Source organism: Aphis gossypii, unplaced genomic scaffold (genome assembly GCF_020184175.1).
Source record: "Aphis gossypii isolate Hap1 unplaced genomic scaffold, ASM2018417v2 Contig00649, whole genome shotgun sequence".
In the NCBI taxonomy this organism is placed as follows: Eukaryota; Metazoa; Arthropoda; class Insecta; order Hemiptera; family Aphididae; genus Aphis; species Aphis gossypii.
Window position 1 is genome coordinate 1 of NW_026083210.1, and position 21,945 is coordinate 21,945.

Consider the following 21,945-nt stretch of genomic DNA (forward strand, 5'->3'; position numbering starts at 1 on the left):
ATAATCAATATCATACATTAAGATGATCGTATACTTCTAGTAAAACCAAATTACCTATTTTCAAAATTATTATTATGTAAAAAAATATAAACATCAATTCGGGGGGGGGGGGGGGGGGGGAAATGTCCAGTACCACTAAAATTCCCGAGGGGGAAAAGGCACGAGGGGGAAACGTCCATATATCCCAAGTAACCAGTCACCAAAATAACCGCCTTTTGTTTTTTCCACAAGTTGATACGGAGTCTAATATATAACGCGTCGGTCGTCGGTATACGCAATACGCCACACGGTACACACTACACATGCACAGTGCACACAACAACAGTATACGACACACCATATTACACCAATAATATAAGCATTGATTATGAATAGTGAATACTCATTAATTCATAATCAATGATATAAATTATAACCAAATTACACGAAGTTTTAACTCAACACTCAACGACTGTCAACGTTTGTGTTTTATAACTTAATAAGTGTTTTATAAGTACCTACCGATGGTGAATATATTATAGTGGCTACGCGATCAACAATACGAACAAGAGTTGAGACTACTGAGAGAGATCAATCAGGTAAAACATTTTTAACTTATATTATAATAATTTTTTTTTTTATATAAGCATATATACCTATAACAGAAATCCTATTGCTTTTATCGCCATTGTTTTTGTTTGTTCTTAAAATAACGTCTTACCATAACAAAGTCTAATTAAATTAAATGTTTTTATTTCCATGTAGATTTTTTGTCTACATCATAATATTCTTAAGGCATTCTAAAATGATAAAAAGATATAGATCCAAACGGAGAAAAATTGCAGGTATCACGTCAATTGTTCGTCTAAAATAGTTCACGCGACAATTAATCGCGTGACAATTATTCGCAGGATAATTATTCGAATAAGACAATTGTTCGTAAAAAAAAAAAATAATAAGACTTGATTATCATGTAATATATTTTATTATCTATACGGCAGTTGATAAATAACGTACTATTTGATTTAGTGTGAAATGTGTGAAGTTTTAAAATCATATCGATAACGTATCTCGTTATTGAACATTATTATATTATGGGCACAAAAATCCCAATGTGTTCTGGAATAGTAGGTACCTACTAATAACAATACTAATGCTAACACATACCGGTATCTGTCACAAAAATCATATAACAGTACAATCTGTAATTTTGACCATCCAATTTTATTTTAACGCAATAAGTATTTATTTACTACCTATGGTTTTAAAATAGTAAAAAGTGATCGCAGTACAGATATACTCGTAGATAATAGTTACATGTTCTACCGCAAAAAAACAAACGGAAACAAAAACTTATTGGAAATGTTCATTGTATAAAAAATATAAGTGTGGTGGTCGTGTTCATGTGGAAAATGACGAAGTTGTCAAAAGTTATTAACATAATCATATACCAGATAATGTTCAAGTGAAGACAAAGGAATTAATCTATAATATGAAACACGATTCACGAACCTCCGTTGCTACAAGTCAAGGAGTTATAGGAAATTTAGCAAGTCAGGTAAATTGAATTATCTAAATATTTTGAATCTTAAATTAAAGTTATGAAAAAGTGCTCGAAACTTGCGTCAAGAACTTGAATTTTAGGCTGAATGTTATAGGAATAAAATACATGTCATGTTAAAACTATTTCAAAGAAAGTTACATTTTTTGCATTTTATTTAATTTTGTATATTGTTTATTTTTCAAAAAAAAAAAACCTTGTAATTTCACCTTAAGGGGATGTCATACCCGCGTGTTGTCTCCGTCTTACACAAGTACGTCGTAAACATAACGCGTTTACGCAGACTGAGAAGAACTCGCTCAATTTTGGTTCTAGAATAAATGTAGGTACTTCAATTTTCTTTAGATGATATAATTTTCAAAATATTTTGCTTATTTTAATGCTATTAATAAGCATATTTTGAAATATTTGTTTAGTTTTTTTTTTTTTATAAATATTTATAAAAATAAAAATATAATATAAGATTTTTCATAAGTTTGGCTTACAATAAAAAACTTATCATTTATTTGAAATTTAAAGAAATACGTTAACGTTTATATTTTTCTTAGGTCCCGTTATCGGTTGCAGGTCAATTACCCAGCGTAGCTAGTTTGAAAAGAACAATACAACGTGCTCGTCGAACTAAAATTAATAACTAAACTTATTGCAAACTTAATAAACCCTTTAAATTTTAGTTTTGATATTCCTGAAGAATTTACAAAGACGACAAATGGCGACGATTTTCTTCTTTTTGATAACAAAACGGATATAAAAAGAATATTATTGTTTTTAACAAAAAATAGTTTGGAGTTAATGAATAATTGCCTTAATTGGTTTTGCGATGGCACTTTTACTTGTTCACCTATTCCGTTTAAACAGTTATATGTACCTATACCATTCATGCTGTACATTATTCAAATGTTATTCCTTCTGCTTACGCTCTTCTACCCGATAAAATAGATGATACATGTATACAAGTGTTTAAGGCTCTTAAATCATTAAACCAAAATTTCTAGTCTATTATGATAGATTTCGAAAAATCAGCGATGAATGCTGTTAAATTTGAATTCCAAATACCTCAATAAACGGATGTTTTTTTCACCTATTACAATGTATTTGGCGCCATTTACAAGAAGCAGGGTTACAAAAATATTACATACAAGATTCTAAATTTGCCTTACATATTCGTATGTTACCTGCTCTTGCTTATGTGCCACAAAACAAAGTTATAAAAGACTATGAAAAACTTTTAGATTCTGAATACTTCTCTGAAAATGAAAACTTTTAATGCCAATTATAGACTACTTTGAGGGCACCTGGATTGGCCGTTTGCACCGTAGAGGCCAAAGAAGAGATCCGATCATCCCCATTAGTGTATGGAATTCTTATGATTTAGTAGCGGCAGACCTTCCACGAACTAATAGTTCAGTTGAAGGATGGCACAATTGTTTTTCGTCTACACTTAATTCATTCAAACATCCATCAATTTGGAGATTTATACATGCACTCCAAAAAGAAGAAAGTATTAATACTTTAAAAATTCAGCAGTATATCACGGGTCAAGAACCACCATCAAAAAAAATGTATAAAAATAAAAGTGAAAATTTAAAAAAAATATGTGCAGATTATAATAACCGTACAACAATTGATTATCTTCGTGGTATTGCATACAATTTTCAATTGCTAATATAAAAACTATGTACCTTAATAACTTATTTTTGACGTATTATTAGTATATTATTATTATTATTTATTTATTTTTATTTAATATTATGTGAATATACAAACAATGTATGCACGAACAATTTTCGTATTCGAAAAATTTCCAGGCGAACATTAGACGCGCGAGCAACTGTCGCACGAACTATTTTCGTTGAAAAATTGACGCATATCCAAATTTCAGATGAAATTTTCACTATAAATGCCTATCAACCATTATTATGTACAACTAACAGTCATCAACTGCACCAACAAACTTCAGATTTAAATATTAATATAACTGACAACTTTTTACTTAACAATGACAAAAACGAATGTTTATTAGAACAACGTCCAACTATACAATTATTGACTTAATATTACAAAACTCAAGTTTAATAAATGCAGACAAGAATTGTAATGAACATCACTACAATCAATCTAAAAATGATAATAAATAATAAAATAATAGATTTAATAATGATTTATTTCCCCTCGATAATATTACAAACATACCAAATGATATTATTTATTCTAAAATACCATTAGATTTAAAACTAAAAAAATGGTCTATAGAATGTAATGTTCCACATGTGACTCCCAAAAAATTATTAACAATTTTTCAAGAAGAAAATTATCTTCCATTACAAAAATTGCCCTAGAACATTACTACAGTCTGGGTCATCAAAAACCACAAATATAGATATTTTAACTCCTGGAATATACTATCATTTTGGCTTAAAGAAGGTATCAAAAATTCTTCATTGAAGTTTAAACTAGATAGTGAGATAGAAGTCATGGTTGGAGTAGACGGTTTACCTTTATCTAAAAGTAGTTCTAGCCAGTTTTGGCCTATTTTAGCATACATATATCTACATTCTAATTATGTATTCCCTGTAGGAATTTATCATGGTAATGAAAAACCCCATGACAGTAATGATTATCTTGAAAAGTTTATACATGAAGCTAAAGATTTAATATTAAACGGGTTAGAGTTGGAAAATATACTATACAAAGTATCAATTAGAGCGTTTTAATAAATTTATAGGATTTATATAAGGATATACAGTGGCAGTCTGATGGTTGACTTTGTGCTGTTAGGGGAAAAAATATATATTAAATAGATCTATTTTATTTTTTTTATCATAACATTTTAGAGCGTTAAATAAATTTTAATCGTTCACTTAAAATTATTAAAATTATTTACCAAATTAAAAATTTACCCATCTATATTTAGTTTTCATAATGCAAAATTTTGCCGTAAAATACATGAATGATAGCTTTACAATTTTTAATATTTATTACACAAAACATTAATTAGTCTATATACTTATATATATTTATATTACATAAATTTCAGGAAGAATTGGTAAAAAGTTCATAAAAAATACTGATCGAATAAGGTCAGGGAATACTTTAAGGAATACTATAAACCGACGGAAATTGTATAATTATAGTGAAAAATCTATAGGAAGAAAATGGTTAGTGCCCGATCAAAAGGTCCTGACAGTAATTATGGGTTAGCTGAACCTGTAATAGATACTTTAGATGAAGATAAACTACAGAAAAAGAAAAATTCATTTATTCAATATCTGCATACAGTGGACTTAAAAAAAATTGAAATTGATACGAGGGATCAAAACTTTAATCCTAATTGGTTTCAAGAACGAAAAATTAGGTTGACAGCTTCACCAATTTATGAGATTTGCAAAATGCGACCAAACACTAGCTGCAAGACCAAAGTGTATAGCATACTTTATAAGCCTCCTGTTACATCTAAACAAATGAGTTAGGTGTAGGCATAATGTTATGGGCTACGAGATATCAAGGCTAAGTTAGTATGACCATGCCTCGTGTCGAGGGAGATGTATATGCTATATGTACTATGACCATGAAACGTGTCGGTCCAGTGAAAACCGTTCAAGAATAGTCTTTTTTATATGTGTCGAAACCATTAGTCTTTTTGACTGATTTTCCATCGAAAACGGTTTTCGATACCTTTGAGAATAGACCCCCACAATTTGTATCATATACATGAGCAGTAACTGTTAAAAAAGAGTCACTGTTTATAGATGTTCAATTATCTTATGTAATAGCAACATAATTAGATTCAATTAACATTTGTTGCACTTTAACTTTGGTTGATTGGTAAATGTCAGGCATTATTTTCCTAGTAAGGTACGACTTGGTATGAGCTCTAAATAACGAGAATCTAAAAAACTGACCATTTTTCGAAAACCATCATGCAATGGGTTGTAAATCTCCTGCTATCATATCCATTATAATTGATATGAAGTCATTGTTTTGTTTTGTTGATGGTTCGTTAAACCTGTTGCATTAAATACAAATAATAATTATAATTTTTAAAGTGATAATTAGAGGTAGAATTTTATGACTGTCGTACATATTTTCTTTTAGTCTATACAGTTAAAGGGGAGTAAGATTTCATAACGATTCGTCAAACACCAAATTCATAGGAAAAAATTAACTTTGCATAATAATGCATATTTTAGGGGTTAGCGACAGAGGTGTTCCCATTAATTTTTTCGAAAGTATACTACATCACCAAATATAAACATTTAATACAATAAAAATATTTTTCTTATGATTTATAGGAGTAAATCCGGTAGAGAGAGTGTCAATAATATGGAAAAAAAATTTAAATCAGATTTTTTATATATCCTCTTTATATTACATATATATTTTATCAATCTTCAGAAATATTTAAAAGATTAAGGAAATACATTGGTAAAAACATTTTCTGCAACTTATTTTCATCGTTTGATTCTTGCCGTTCCTTACCTCGTGGAACTGAAACTGCTGAACGGCGATTTTTCAACCAAATCTTCACATAAGGTCATGGATAGAAATCTGCAACTGATGGGCCATTGATAAAGATGAATATCAAATCTGACACATTTTCGATGTTTAAACTAATCTTCAAATCAGTTATTGTCAAGTTCATATCTAAAAATCCTCGTTCACAATCAGCTGTTGAAGTCGGGAGTATATTTAACGCATTCATGAAACTAAAAGAAGCATTTCTTGATCGAAAGTCAACTTCATTTTCTCCCTTGGCATTATAAGTTGCTGTTTTGAACACTTCATCAATCACCTAAAAAAATGTAATTTTAATGTCATTTATGCTGTTTAAATTATTGCCAAATTTAAATTTAGTATTATTAATATTTTCAATTTTCATTGCCTGAAAATCTTCTAGTATAGTGCTATTTTTTGTCATCAAATAAGTGATGCCGCATTCTGTTAACTAGATTCTGCAAACATTTTAGCCTGTTCATTCCTTCTGATTTTTTCATTGTGATATTGACATCTTTATGAATTCCTTTCCAAATAGCTTCTTTAATTTACTTTTCTTTTTCTCCAGGTTCAGCTTTCAGACTTTCTAAAATTCTAATGGTTCTATTCATCTCTGATTAGGCACGCATTAAGGTTGTTTTTCTGGACTGTAATATGCGGAATAACATTGCAAGCTCAGAAAGAACATAGTAAAAGAGTCCAAGATCTTCTAAAAAAGAAGAAGATTCTAATTTATTTTATATGCCATTAGATATCGCATCACGTTCTTTACTAATATGTAAATATATTCCAGGATAATTATTCCATATGGCCTTTATAGTTCTTTAACTGTTTGCAGAACAACGTACGTTCAAGACTCGACCGATTTTTTTCATTTCTATGCCTACTTCAACACAAGACTTGTCCAAGCCCATTGCATTTTTGGGACTTTGATGATAGTAAGTATATAGTTTGTCCATTAAACTTTGAAAACCGGATACTCCAGTACAATCTTTTATGACATCGTGTACTGAGAGTTCGAGTCATAAACAATGCCACGTAAATAGATTGGGGATTTTCTCACATAGTTTAGTAGCAACTCCGAATTTCTTACCCGTCATCATACTTGCGTCGTCACTGGAAAAACGAAATCCAATTATTTAATGCAAACGATGATGATATTCCATTTCATTTTAAACTAGTTAGTTATGAAAGAAAGAGTGCGAACTTTTAAATGGAAATTTATATTAAATTTAGAATCACGGCAGCCGTTTCTAGCGTCACTATTGCCATAAATAATAAAGTTAAATAAAAATTAGCGATATCACATCAAAATTCCTTCGTAAACTACGTGTAAAAATGGCTAAGTAAAAAAAAAATATTAGATCTTTAAGCACTATAAAGATGTGATATTATGAATAAATGCTAAGTAAAGTAAGTATATTGAATTTAAATAAACTTATTTTGTTTCAATAATTTATTTACTAAGCTAGGAATTATTTCTTAAAAGAAACAAAGTGTAATGGACATTATAATTAAATGGAGAAAGACAATTACAGTATACCTTATTATTAATATTTATATACTATGATAGTCTATATTCTATAATATTTAAATATCTAAATTACTCTACCTTTACTGCTATGAAGTACCTATCAATACTTGTCCAAAATTAGTAATAACACACTTTTTGTATAATTTAACAAGTTCAATAATTAATTTCTTACCGTTTTGATTCCTTGGTTTTCTTAATTTTGGTAGGTGGCTGTTCGTGGTCCGGTATTTAATCCGTTTCATTTATAAATTGGGCTATATTAGTAAATTTAATATAAAAAGTAATGGATAATAATAAAATATTAATATTAATATTATTATTATCAATCCTAATTAAATTATATTTAATTATAACAATTTATTTTTATCATAGTATTTTTAATTATTTAATCAATTAAGTCCCCAAAAAGTATTAATATTTTAGATTCTGAGAGGATCAATAGATTGTATTGATCTTACGATATTAATTCTTAATGATGCATGATTTTATTTATTGGTAATGTGTACAGTACAGTTAGTACACTAGACAGTTTACACAGTAAATAGTTAAAATAATGTTTTGATTTTCACCTTTGAGGGTGGTTTCTAATAGAAAATTTAATATTAACACAATTTGCAAATTATATTTTAGACACCTACATTACAGAAGAAGCATTATTTCCACCAAATGTTTGGGCTCAATGTAGGGCTGAATTTAATTTAACTACGAATACACTGAGTCGTTTCACTCACATTTAGCACCGTCCTTTGCTAACACACATCCAAATATACATCACTTTACAAAAGCTCTATTAGATATTCAATCATTCTGTAAGCGAGGTCCCTATCAAATTGTTGTTCGGGGTAATCACGCTTTAAAATAAATATGACTAACGACAAGTGGACTGTATGTATAATTAAATATATATAATGAGATGTATTAAAATATAATATAACAAAGTCAATATAAATTATCAATTAATGCACCAAGATATAATTGTATGAAATTACAATACAATATTACAATAAAAATTATACCAATATATTTATAAAAGAAACAATATAACAAAATATATTGAACAAAGTTCTTACCGCGTACTGCGCCACTGCAACAGCCGACAAAACACCAATAATTACGAGGAAATTACTAACGCAAAAAAAAAATACGGTGACTAGCGGGTCAAACGGTCACGGCGGCTCGTATATATAGCGACCGTCGTGGATAGATCAGCAGCGGGGGGAGGGGGTGTCGCGTCTAGAATATTCGAGTTTGTCGTGGTGGCCCAGGCGCGTTTATCGAATGATCGAGAATATCGTAATGTATTGCGATGAAATCTGATAAAGAATGTACCTATTTGCTGTTTTGAATTTGACAACTTGACAAAAATACATGGTAAAAAAACTTGTATAACGAACATTCCATCTTTTCGTAAAGTTATTATGGAAGTTCCTCTTTCTCAACATCACCAGGCATCAAATGATAATTAAAATTCATAACAGTAACAAAAAAAAAATCTTTCAAGTCCATGTCCCCATAATAAAACTTAGCAATTTATATGCTATAAACAATTTAAACAATTTATTCATTGGATAAACTCGTGGTCTGCAATAGCCAATAGGCAAAGGTAAATTATAATTAAAAAATATTTTATTTCTATTATATAGGTTGTTAATAAATTATTTACGCATCAGTAAATTGTAATAATTTTTACAGGAAATTGTACAGGTATTCCAGCATGTGTAGTGAAAACGATTAGAAAAAAATATCCAGAAAATAATGGAAATTACGTTGGCTTCAAAGAAAACAACAAATTCCCAAAGTAACATTATAATAATATGAAAAAAACCTACTATTTATAAAATAAAAATAGTATAATACTTGTTATTCTTTCAACAATATATTATATTATTAGGTCAAGATAAGCTATATTTATATACGCATAATATAAACTTAATTACTAATAAAAAAATACAAAATATCATAAATTCATAAAAATGTATAGAATGATTTTTTAATAAAAACTTAAGTGTTTAAGGTAATTTAAATGTTTTAAGTATTATTCTTAGCTAGTAGCTATTAGTTAAGTATGAAACCAGTATGAACTATAAAGTAGTAATGTAGTATGTCGTACGTTTGTAATAGTCTATAATAATATGATAAATTATTATAATACCAACTCGTATGACATATTTGCATCGCAGCGTAATGTGGAGTGTGGATTATCGGCGGATTACCGGTGACAGGTTAAAAAAAAAGTATATAGTTTGCTATATAAGCCTCATACTTCAATAAAAGAAATGGCACATGGGATCGAAATGGAATTGCACGCAAGAATTGAATTTGAAAAGTTAAGTGGCCGTTTTGTACAGTTATATGGACTGTTTTCTGACATTGAATTTCCATACCTTGCGGCTTCTTCTGGTAATTATTCTATATTCAACATTTTTAAAATCCTAAATATTATGTACAGGCAGTGTATAAATATAAACTATAAAATATGTATATATTTGTTATATATTTAGTCGGACTAGTTGATGAAGATTCCAACCTAGAAATTAAGTGTCCATATGCAGCCAGGGACACTAAAAGTCCTGTTGAAGCAGTAAATAATAAACTAGTAAGAAGTATTTAAAAAATAAAAATTTCATTAAACACCGACAGGCTACAATATTTTTGAATAATTTTAAATTATGATTTTTAGTTAAAATATTGTAATATTATAAACAAAAATCAAATTGCACTAACGAATGAGTACAAATATTGATACCAAATAACGAGTCAGTTACGAATAACTAGTCGAAAATAATTTATTTTGTGATTCATACACATCACTGGACGACCATTCAAGAAATAAATTATGACGACGATTTTGGAAGTTTAAAATTTTTGACAAACGAAATAAGTAAGATAGTACATTGCCATTTACTCTGTTTAACCTTTAATATTCAAATGTGTTACATTTACTTACATAAAATAAGCGATTCTACCTAATACCTAATCTTATTGTACTTCAGATTTTATCTAGAATACCTGGGAGTTAAGTATATTATTAATATGATTCAAATTACCATCAGCAAAAACATTGAAAACAATCATCTCCAAAGAGGAATTACCTGAGTTCTATAGTAAATAAATCAGTTCATTGCACACAATATAGTATTAACATAGGTATTAACTATTAAGTATAAGTACATGTTTCATGAAAATAAAAATAAAGCCAGTTTTCAAAATTGAAAGAAGGTTGAATTACAATAGGTAGGTACTTATTAACAGTATACTTTTATTACTTGCACATTAGATGATAATTTTGACTTCAATTCTAATATTCTTTTAACTATTTTGGCACGATGGACCGTAGGTAGACAAATCACCCGCACCATAGATTCATTTAAGCATAAAAAAGCTCTTTCATCTACTCCATGATTTAACCATTAGAAACATATAGGTAGATAAAAATCATAAATTAATTTTAATATTTAAATGAAATATTATCCTATTGTTTTCTCAACAAAAATGAAATGTATTTATACTTGAACACTTATGTCTTATACTAGTTATACTCTCCGAATATCTTATATTATATAAAAGTAAAGTAGCATAATTTATTACAAGAAAAAAAAATAATTTTTATGGTGATAATTTTATATTATGTTCGTAAAAAATAATTGGATGGCTGACAGTGGCGGATCCAAGGGGGGGGTAATAGGGTAAATACCCCCCCCCCCCCTTGAGCTTATTATATAAAAATGTATAAAATTTATTACATTGCGACTTGCGAAAAATACTAGTTATATTCAGCGTTACGTATCGTATTATAACGATAATAACGTACCCGTGTCTCATTACCCACTACCCAAAAGAATTACGATAAACTATCGATCGGGGATTGACATAACGATTTATTTCACTATAACTCGTTAACTTTATATCTTATCTTTTTGTATATAGTAATATTAAGCTATTATATATAGTATTACTATATATAATACGTACGGTATAGTAATTACGATATAATTTCTGTATAGTAATCTTTAGATTTCCAGTTTAGTTGTGTCCTACGCAGCAAAGTGTATAGTGTATCAGTGTGTATCAGTGTGTGTGTTATAATTTCATTTTGTCACGTAAATACGTAATAATGTCCAAACGAAAGTCTAATCCTATTCTAGAAATGTTCAATAAAAAACAAAAAAAAGAGCAAAATGATGAAGAAAAATTAAACGTAAGTAATGTATTACAACTTAATTCTGACAGTCCTGCGAATAATGAATGTAATGATATTGGTGTTTTATTAGAGACAAAAACTATTTTTACTGATATAATTAGAAAACACTTGCTTACAAATCCATTAATTCCACATCAAAATGATCCACTTCCATATTCTGAGCATTTAAAGAAAGGAAATATTGTAAAATATTATTTAAGATTTTATCATTTTCAAAGATTTTCATGGATAATATACTCACCATTTAAAAAAGGAATTTATTGTAAATTTTGCACCATATTCGCTTTAAATAAACACGTAGGAGCTTATAAATGTAACAGCGAAGCAGGCTATTTAGTAAAATATCCTCTTATTTCCTTTTCTAAACTTATTGGAAAAGATGGAGCACTTATAAAACATGAAAATACTATATATCATAAAAATGCAATAGAAGCTTCAAAAGACTTTTTAAAAATTTATGATCGGCCAGAACTAAAAATAATTAATAGATTAGATGATCATAGGTTAAAACAAATAAAGGAAAATCGTTCACGATTATTACCAATCGTTGATACTATTATTACTATGGGTAAACAAAACATACCATTTAGAGGTCATAGAGATGACGGAAATCTGCTTGATGAACCTGAAAACTTTAGTATTACAAATGAAGGAAATTTTCGTGCTATTTTGAGAATGCGTGTTAGAGCTGGAGATGACGAGTTAAAAAATCACTTACAAAATAGTTCACAAACAGCCACTTATATTTCTAAAACCATACAAAATGAGTTAATTGATATTTGTGGGAAAATTATTTCAAATAAAATATTAAAACAAATTTCTGATAATAAATTATATTCAATTATGTTTGACGAAACCACCGACATATCTCACATTTCTCAATTAAATTTAGTATTAAGATATTTAAACAAAGATTCAATCAGAGAGGATTTTATTACCTTTGTTGATGTTCATAAAGTAAATTTAGAAAATTTAGAAAATGATGATGAACCGAAAATAACAGGTGCTTTATTAGGAAAAACTGTTGTTAAAATAATGAACCAAAATGGATTGAACTTGGATTACTGTGTTGGTATTTGTACTGATACTTGCAGTGTCATGGTTTCAGAACAATCTGATGCTATTTCTGAAATAAAGAAACATACAAAGAATGCCGCTAGAGCTCTTTGTCGAAGTCATGCATTGAATTTGGTACTATCTAAGTCAGCAAATATTCCAAGTATTAGAAACTGCTTTGGTACAATTAAAGAAATAATTGCTTTTTTTCATAGTTCAGCCAAAAGAAATTTTGTTCTCAAGCAAAAATTAGGTTCCGAGTTGAGTGGCTTATGTGATACAAGATGGGTAGAACGACACGAATCTTTAATGTTTTTTAATGATAATTTATTTCAAATACTGCAGGCTTTAGAAAGTATAAGTACATGGGATGATGTGACTTCTTCTTCAAAATCATATTGCTTTATTCGTTGCTTGACATCAACTGACTTTATTGTTTCTGTAAAAATTATTAATTTAATTTTTACAATAACACATTCCCTAAGTAAATCACTCCAAAAACAAAGTTTAAATGTGAACACCGCCACTGAGTTAATTAATAATACGAGACAAATGATACAGAATGAAAGATGCCAAGCAAACATTACATTTAATAGGATTTGGAAAACCATTCTAGACATTTCAGAAAAACTAAATATCGTTCCTAGTATGCCAAGACTATCAGTGAAACAAACGTGTAGGTCCAACATCCCATCTGATACAGTTGAAGATTATTATAGAAAAAATACGTTTATCCCATTATTAGATGCCATTATTTCAGATTTCGACCAAAGATTTGATAAAAATACTGTTCCGATAGAAATAGTTTTATCATCTTTACTTCCAAAAAAAATATCTCAAATAGATACAGAAGAACTACAAAGAGTAACATCACATTTATGGGAAACATATTCAGAATTACTAAATACGAACATAAATACTTACAACAACAAAAATATATTTAAGTCTGAAGTTGAAATATGGAAAGCCAAATGCAACAGTAATAATACGATACACGGTGAATTGGATAATATAGAACTTTTGAAGTTGTGTGATGAAGACATCTATCCGAATTGCAATTTTTTACTTAAGATTTTGGCTGTATTACCGGTGACAGTGTCATCTGCAGAGAGAAGTTTCTCTACCCTGAAAAGGTTAAAAGTCTGGTTGAGAAATAGAATGAGTGAAGAGAGATTAGTTGGATTAGCTCTGCTGAATGTACATAATGATATTGAAATTACGCCTGACGAAGTTATTGACCAGTTTGCTAAGAGTAAGAATAGGAAGCTAGACTTAATTCTTTAAATTTGAATTTAATATTTTATTTTTATTATTATTTTATTGACATATTATATACTATTGTGTACAATGTAAATGAATGAAACCTTATTATATTTTTAATTTTAAATGTGTATTTAAGTATTTTTTTTATTTTTGCTGTACCAGATCTATACAATTAGCGTTATTTTTTTAAAGTATGTAATTAAGTATGTATAGTATCTCAGTATCTGTTAGATACATTTTAATTACCCCCCCCCCCTTGATAAATTTCTGGATCCGCCCCTGATGGCTGAACTATAAACGTTGTCTATTTATGTTACGGCGTATCCATCACTGATAGATTACTATTTATTACCAAATGGAGCATACAAGAGGATATTGATGTTAATAAATTTGACTAGATAGTAGACACTTAGTTATACAGAGAACAATTTAATGTATATTTAAATGTAAATACATATAATATATTTTACTTTACCTACTGATGACCTGGACAAAATATAAATTATGAATACTTATACATTTTCTTTTTTTTTATTTATTAGAAAACAAGAATATATACAATCTGTAATAATGTATACAATAGGTAATGTGAGAGAAGACATATCTTAGGGTCCCAACGCACTGCGGTATATTCGCCGTCGGGTCGAAACGGTTCTACCGTTCGCGGATTTTAGGACCCGCACCGCGCCGCGTTTTTTTGCCGCTGAAACAATTGGTGTTATCACTCGATTTTCGCGCCTAAACTGGCTAAATATCAATTTCTAATTTAAAAATATTGATAATTGTATAAATTGTTAGTAAAATTGTTGGTTAACTACAACTACTATGGTCTGTGATCTCGTGTAATCTACTGTATCTAATACTGTAAATTTAAATTGTCTATAACTACCTACGTACCACGATTTGTACACAAACATCTAAATACATGTAAGTAAATTATAAATTAATTTAATAGTTAATTTAATGCATATGCTTACTTATTAAATTACATTTAATTTATTTAGAATGGAGTTAGATGATTATGACAATTTATTTAAAGTGATTGCTGTCGCCGAAGCATTTAGTGAATTGGATCCACCAAAACCAATAGTAAAATATTGGGTTCATCCAATTAACCATGGTAGAGAAGAATTGAACCAATTTGATACTTTTTATACAAATTTGAGATTGTACAGTGATAAGTTTTTTGAGTATTATAGGATGTCTATTGTCTATAACTTCTTTTGATGAATTATTAGAGAAGTTACGCCCTTACATAACAAAAGAAAATACCCAGTTTCGTAACTCTATTAGTGCTGAACAAAGACTAACAATTACATTAAGGTAATATATCAACTTGATTAAAAAAAAACTACTGGTATGGTAAATTTAAAGCTATTTTAAAATATCAAGTGATTTGAAAACTTAGTAGAGTTTAAAATAAGTGATTGGTTAGTTACCTAGTTAAAACTAGATGAATTATAACCAAAAATCATACCTACTAAGTTTAAACAATTTTGTAATATTAAAATAAAAATAAAACATAATAGGTATATTTGGTATCCGGACAATTTCCCCCCGGACATTTTCCCCCCGGCTGTTTTTGGCGTAGTAGGACATTTTCCCCCCGAAAAATGTTCCGATGCGGACATTTTCCCCCCCATTTTTTTTTTCATAAACATAATAAGACATAAAAAATTATATACAAGTAAAATAAATTAAAAATTTCAACATAAAAATGATATGTTTTGTAAAAAAGATTGAATTTCTGATTCTTTTTTTATGTCGAAGCACATATTTTTTAATCGTCTTTCATATTTGTTTTTTTTTGTTAAAAAAACCGTGCCTGTTTTAAGTTTTAATAATTTATTAATTGCCATTGAATTTGACTTTTGTAGTGCTTCAATGAACATCCAAATATTTGGATGGTGAGTTCTTACCAAAGTTTTAAATTTGTTATTGAAACCTTCACAAATATTATTTGTTCTACCTGTGTTTTTCTTTGTAGCATTATGTACATTCCATAAATAAGGAGGAAATATTGGTGAAGATCGCCAAAAAATAACAATAGTTCATCGATATCAGGATCATTGAAATCTTTTGATAAATCATACAACACAGACATACCTAAACAATTAGTATAATAAAACGTATATGGTATATAATAGTATTATTACATATATTATAGTACCTACATACCTTTCTTAACATATTTTAGAGGCAATAATGCTAAACCTTTAATCATGCCAACCATTTTCATTTTCTTTGTACTTTTTAGCTAATCCTGTGTTTTGAACTTTACGCCAAATACTTTGGGAAAGATGATAATAACAACATTGAATATTAATGTCGACAAATACTAATTCAATAGCCTGAATCATTGATTGTTCAAAGTCAATACTTATAGTTTTTAATTTCAACTCAGACAACATACTTTTAAGTTTTGATAAAAGTTCAATATAGATTTCTTTATTTTTTCTTTGTAATAAAGCATAAACACACGGAATTGATGTGTTTTTAATACATGCGTGAATTATGTATACTTGGTAAAATTCTTTAGGACAAGTAAAAAATGTTCCATCCATACTCCACTTGGTCGATTTTGACAACTCTAACATTCCTTCGGGAGACGCAAAAACAATTAATCGATTGTCATTGTTTTCATTATCAAATAATAAAAATTGTTTTGGTTCAGCACCTCCTGTAGTAGCCCAATTACTATTTATTTTCAATTCCGATAAAGGGCATAGTGAAGGATACTTTTTATTCCGAATTCTTCTTAGTGATCTTTTGATCGATTTTTCATCTGTCAATAAAACCATTGCTTCGTTGGATAAATTAGATGCGTTTCTTCTGCAAAATCTCTGGAAGGAGTATAAAAATTGTTTTGGGCTTTAGTATGCATATTCAAAATGGCTTTTGTTGCTTCTACTTGGGCTGAGGACGGAAGATGATTTTCATGTTCAATATTTTTCAACACATTTAAAATCGACTGATCTGTTGTTATACTACCTTTACATTTTTTCTTTTTTTTTTCCACACACTCCCATCTAATTTTGTTGTTAACAAGATTTTTTTGTTTTGTATACATATAATCATTAAAAACAATCTTTAAACCTCCCCTGTCTGTTTTAATAATTTCTATTTTATCCATGATCACAAACAAAATTACGAGTTTGGAGTTATAACCGCACTAAACCACTACTAAATGACTAAAACTGCTTTAAACAATTTTTATACAAAAGTCCAAAACCTTTGCTGATAAAAATATGAGATTGTAGAAGAATCTTATCTTAATAGTCTAAATCAAATAATAAGATAGTTTTTGACAGCCCAGCAATTGATTGGGTTTTAGATACAATTTTAGATTTCAATGTTACTAGCGAATAATACAATATGCTAGTACTACCTATTACTGTTTTATTTAGACAATCTTTTAAATATAATATATATATTACTATTATTTTATTGCTTCAAGCAGTTGAATTTATCAAAAATACACATCTACTATAATAGGTAATTATAGTATAATTGATTATATTTATAAAAAAAAAATTATATTTTACTGGAAAAAATAATTTCTTATTAAATATTAAATAATAAACTTAAAAAAAAAAATGGGGGGAAAATGTCCGCATCGAAAATATGTTGGGGGGAAAATGTCCTACTACGCCAAAAACAGTCGGGGGGAAAATGTCCGGGGGGAAATTGTCCGCCATTCGTATATTTAACCACCTTTTTGATAGTAAAACTTGTTTATGTAATAAATTTAAATACAAAATAAAATAACTTATAACAATTTATCAAATTTAATAATTTAATTATAACAAGAAAAATGTATAACATTTATAAAATAAAATAAAACAAAATAGGTACCTATGTATTCAAAAAAAGAAAAATTATAAAATAAAATCAGCCTTTTGATAGTAACTTATTAATGTACAAAATTAAAATACAACAAAATAACTAATAACCTTTAGTTAAATTTAATAACTAAATTAGAAAACATTTATAAAATAAAATAAAACTTTGAACATACCTATATTATAATATAATTAATAAAAAAACATTTTTAAATAATACCTATTATAAAATTAATTGGACGGATCTGGAAATGGAGAATATCCTTGAGACTGAGATGGTGTTTGATCAGTCGACTGAGTAAAATTATTACTTATTGGATTATAGAAGTGGTGGTAGGTAGGTTGTGTATAGTTGATAGGTGATGGTATTGATATTGAGCTTTGTGGTTGTGGGGCCTGTTGATAATTTAAAGGACTATAGTAGTTTGATATACTTGGATTATACTGTGGTACATTATTATACTGAGAAATATTCCTAACACACTGATGAAATTGAAATTTAAGTTCTGATTTTTGCTCTGGATTTAAATTTTTAATTTCAGGTAAAAAAGACATTAAGAAAGCTTTATCAGCATCTCCTGTTTCAATAGGTCTGTGAGAGGGGTTCTTTATAGCAGCCAGTAATGTCTCTTGAAAGGGAGTCATCATCGTTTTCTTCTTTTTTTTGAGGTGGAAAAAGCTGGGTGACAGGAGTACATGTGTTTGAAGCAAATTCTGGAGATACACCATCATTCCTATCATTATCAGTTTGAAGTTCAGTTAATGTGTTATCCAATGACGTCTCGATAGAACACATGTTTCCAGTGGTTCTATCAAAATAAATAATGATATGTTAATTATTTTATTAAATTAATGTAATTGAACTATACAAATTTGAAGATTAACATAAATATAACAAATATGTGACCTTTGGTAATTTCTAAGCCAAAAGTATCTTTAAAAGAAAGATTATTAATTTTTAATTGGTCTATTTTTTTAGTTAATTTATTATTTGAACATATCAAAAAATAATCCCAAAACTTAATTAATTATAAACATTTCGAATATTTAATTCAAACACTTATTTACATTTAAAGGGCTTTAAAAAGTTAGTTTTTAAAAAATTAAATTAAATTAGTGAGAACATTAAAAAAAAAAAGCGGGCAAGTGAGTACCGCTCTGCTGTACATTAGGTGCCGTATGGATCATTATTATATATTATAGGAGTGTTAAATTTGAATCCAATGATAGTTATCATTGTATACGAAAAACGATTCTGAACGAAGATGATTTGTCAGTCTAGGATATAATTTCTAGTGGTTGGTGAAAAAGGTGGTTTATGTTTTAATGGCCTGAATACAACAAAATTTAAGTTCTTTTATAATAATTGTAAGCTAAACTAATGAAAAATCTTGTATTAAATTTTCAACTCTTAGCTACTTATACAAAAATTTTTATGAAATATACCTACAAAATAATTTCCAAGTATTCATAGTTTTGACGAATTTTTGTCAATATTTGAACTTCAAATGCTAATAAAAAAAAATTGTGCCTATGTATTCTTATAATTTTTTAATCACTATAAGAATAACATATGAGAAACTTTGCATTAAATTTCCAAGTATTTTGATAGGGTCAAAAAAATTTTATCGACACTTCAAAAAAAATTTTTCAGAAAAGTTGAAAATTTCAGTTGTCTATGAATAGCTCAAAAAAACTCAAAATATTTTGAAAATTAAACCATATAAAGAAAATGCCAATCTAAATAACTGGTAAAATTTTCAAGTATCTACGACTTATACTTTTTGAATAATAACAAATATCAAAAATCGTTTGAGGCTAAACCGTTATTTAACGCGGTTTTGTTAACATTTAAATTTCAAACACTCATAGAAATTTTTTGTCTGAATCCGGTAGAGTTTTTTTTACAGATATCTGAAGAAAAATTTATGGAGAACCTTGTAGCAAATTTTCAAAACTTAGTTATAAAAGAAAAAAATTTTATGATTTTTCAACTTCAAAATTACTTGCAAATTTTCGCGTTTTCGACAGATTTCGTAAAAATTTGAACTAAAACGCTTATAAAAAAAAATTGTGACTAACGATTTTGAATTTTTTTTAGCTACATTAAAAACAACTCATAAGGAACCTTGTATAAAATTTTCAAAACTTTTTGGTCATCCAACAATTTTTTATCGACACTTTAAAAAAAATTTCTCAAAAAAATCGAAAATTTCAGTGGTCTATAAATAACTCAAAAAAAGTCAAATTTTTTTGAAAATTTATACAGATACCACAGACATTAACATTTGGTGAAAATTTCAAGTATTTTCAGCGATTAGTTTTTGAATTACAACCATAAAAAAAAATCGATTTGGTCGAAAACTGGATTTGCGTAAAAATTCCCGTTTTTCCGTCATTTTTTTTTTGTTTTTCTCGATTTTTTTGAAAACTGTTGGAAAATGTTAACTTTTTACCTCTATAATGCACCAAGGATATTCACTTTTACATCGGAAACCACCCCCATTGTTTGAAATTGGAGCATTATTTCGTCTAGTTATGCTGTACACAGATACAAAAACAAAAAAAAAAAAAAAAAACACATCATTGTAAAATCAATACATTCATCACTTCGTTCAGAATCTAAAAATGAGAGTAGTGATGAATTGTGAGTGCGAAGAAACACTACAATAGATCAATGTTTTAGTAATTACCTAGTAAACTAAAATATACAGAATGATTATTTTAAGCATGCTCTGTCCCATTTCAATAGTACATTAATTTTGATTTTTAGAATTTTTAAGTATACCTAAGACCATTTTATCAAATTTTTGATATTTGTTGTACTACTGAAGGAGTGTCCTATGGCGGTACAAACTTCTATTTTTCTGGGCGAAGCCCCCTTTATACTGACAATTATTTAGTGAATGATTTTTTTGAAGATATTGATATATCTAAATCAAAATTCTGAGTTAATAAAATGTTTATACTAAGGATAATAATCCTTAAAAATGGTTTTAGAAAATTGTTAACTATATGTATTATTAGTTGTAATAGGTAACATTGTTATACTGTTTTTACAAATTAAATTTAAAATTAAAATTAACCTACGCCCGTGACAATACAATTTGTAAAAACAGTATAACAATGTTACCTATTACAACTAATAATACGGGCTTAACCGTTTTCGGCCAAATTGATCCTAGCCCGTTATCACCATGGCCGTTTTCCGCCAAAGGTTATTTTCCGATTTCCGCCAAAAAAATTAATACATTTTTTTTTTGAGAACCCCTGAACTGAATCCATTAATTAGTAATGATTCGATGTACGCGTTTCACTTTGTATCACACACGCGTGTTGCCTCACACAGATATTGATCATAAACTATTATCTATATCTTATCTTACTATTATTATTCACCTATTTAAGTATACCCACTATATTTTCCCAAGTATACGCTATTATATACGAATTTTACGTAAAAACAGTACCTATACTTAAATATAAATATCACATTTTAAACATCACTAGTTTTTCGTCCAAACAATAGGTACATTATTATTATAAAACATTAAAATTATATAAAAAGTACACATTAAATTATAATCGCGGACCTACATTGTAATCATTACTATTTGATGGATTCAATTCAGGGGTTCTCAAAAAAATGTATTAATTTTTTTAGCGGAAATCGGAATATAACCTTTGGCGGAAAACGACCATGGTGATAACGGGTGAGGGTCATTTTGGCGGAAAACGGAAACCCCCATTGTCACAATTGGTACAAAAAAAGCTCAAGTATTCAAAAATAAGGTCATTAGATGTATTAAAAAAGTAAATGAAAAAAGTAAGGTGCACATGCTTAAGAGGACGCCACACCGAAAGTGAAACGTATTCAACGGCCGATAGAACGCGCTGTTAGGTGTTTTCATGATGCGCAAGCACGCGACGTTTAAGCCACGCCCACTACTCGTAGTCCGCGATCGGGCTGACGATTGTCGGATTGTACTCATTCGGGAGCGATATTAATATGTTT

The 21,945-nt window shown here is 28.5% G+C and overlaps 1 protein-coding gene and 2 pseudogenes across 1 annotated transcript; 2 read left to right on the forward strand and 1 right to left on the reverse strand.

Annotated features, from left to right (window-relative positions):
* The first annotated feature begins 2,398 nt into the window (after positions 1-2,398).
* Positions 2,399-4,254, forward strand: LOC126554930 (uncharacterized; annotated as a pseudogene).
* Positions 4,255-5,458: 1,204 nt separating this feature from the next.
* Positions 5,459-6,477, reverse strand: LOC126554931 (uncharacterized; annotated as a pseudogene).
* A 5,205-nt stretch (positions 6,478-11,682) lies between these two features.
* LOC126554932 (52 kDa repressor of the inhibitor of the protein kinase-like) lies at positions 11,683-14,183 on the forward strand. Its single transcript, XM_050209920.1, has 2 exons — positions 11,683-12,550; positions 12,662-14,183. Exons 1-2 carry the CDS (start codon positions 11,683-11,685, stop codon positions 14,107-14,109), a joined length of 2,316 nt encoding a protein of 771 aa, XP_050065877.1. The 3' UTR covers positions 14,110-14,183.
* Positions 14,184-21,945: the final 7,762 nt, after the last annotated feature.

What these genes read in the sequence shown, in the direction of transcription:
- LOC126554932 (XM_050209920.1), top strand. Translation starts at nt 11,683, where the DNA reads ATGTCCAAACGAAAGTCTAATCCTATTCTAGAAATGTTCAATAAAAAA. An exon ending in AAATGAGTTAATTGATATTT is followed by an intron (nt 12,551 to 12,661) that starts GTGGGAAAATTA and finishes AATTAAATTTAG; the next exon opens with TATTAAGATATTTAAACAAA.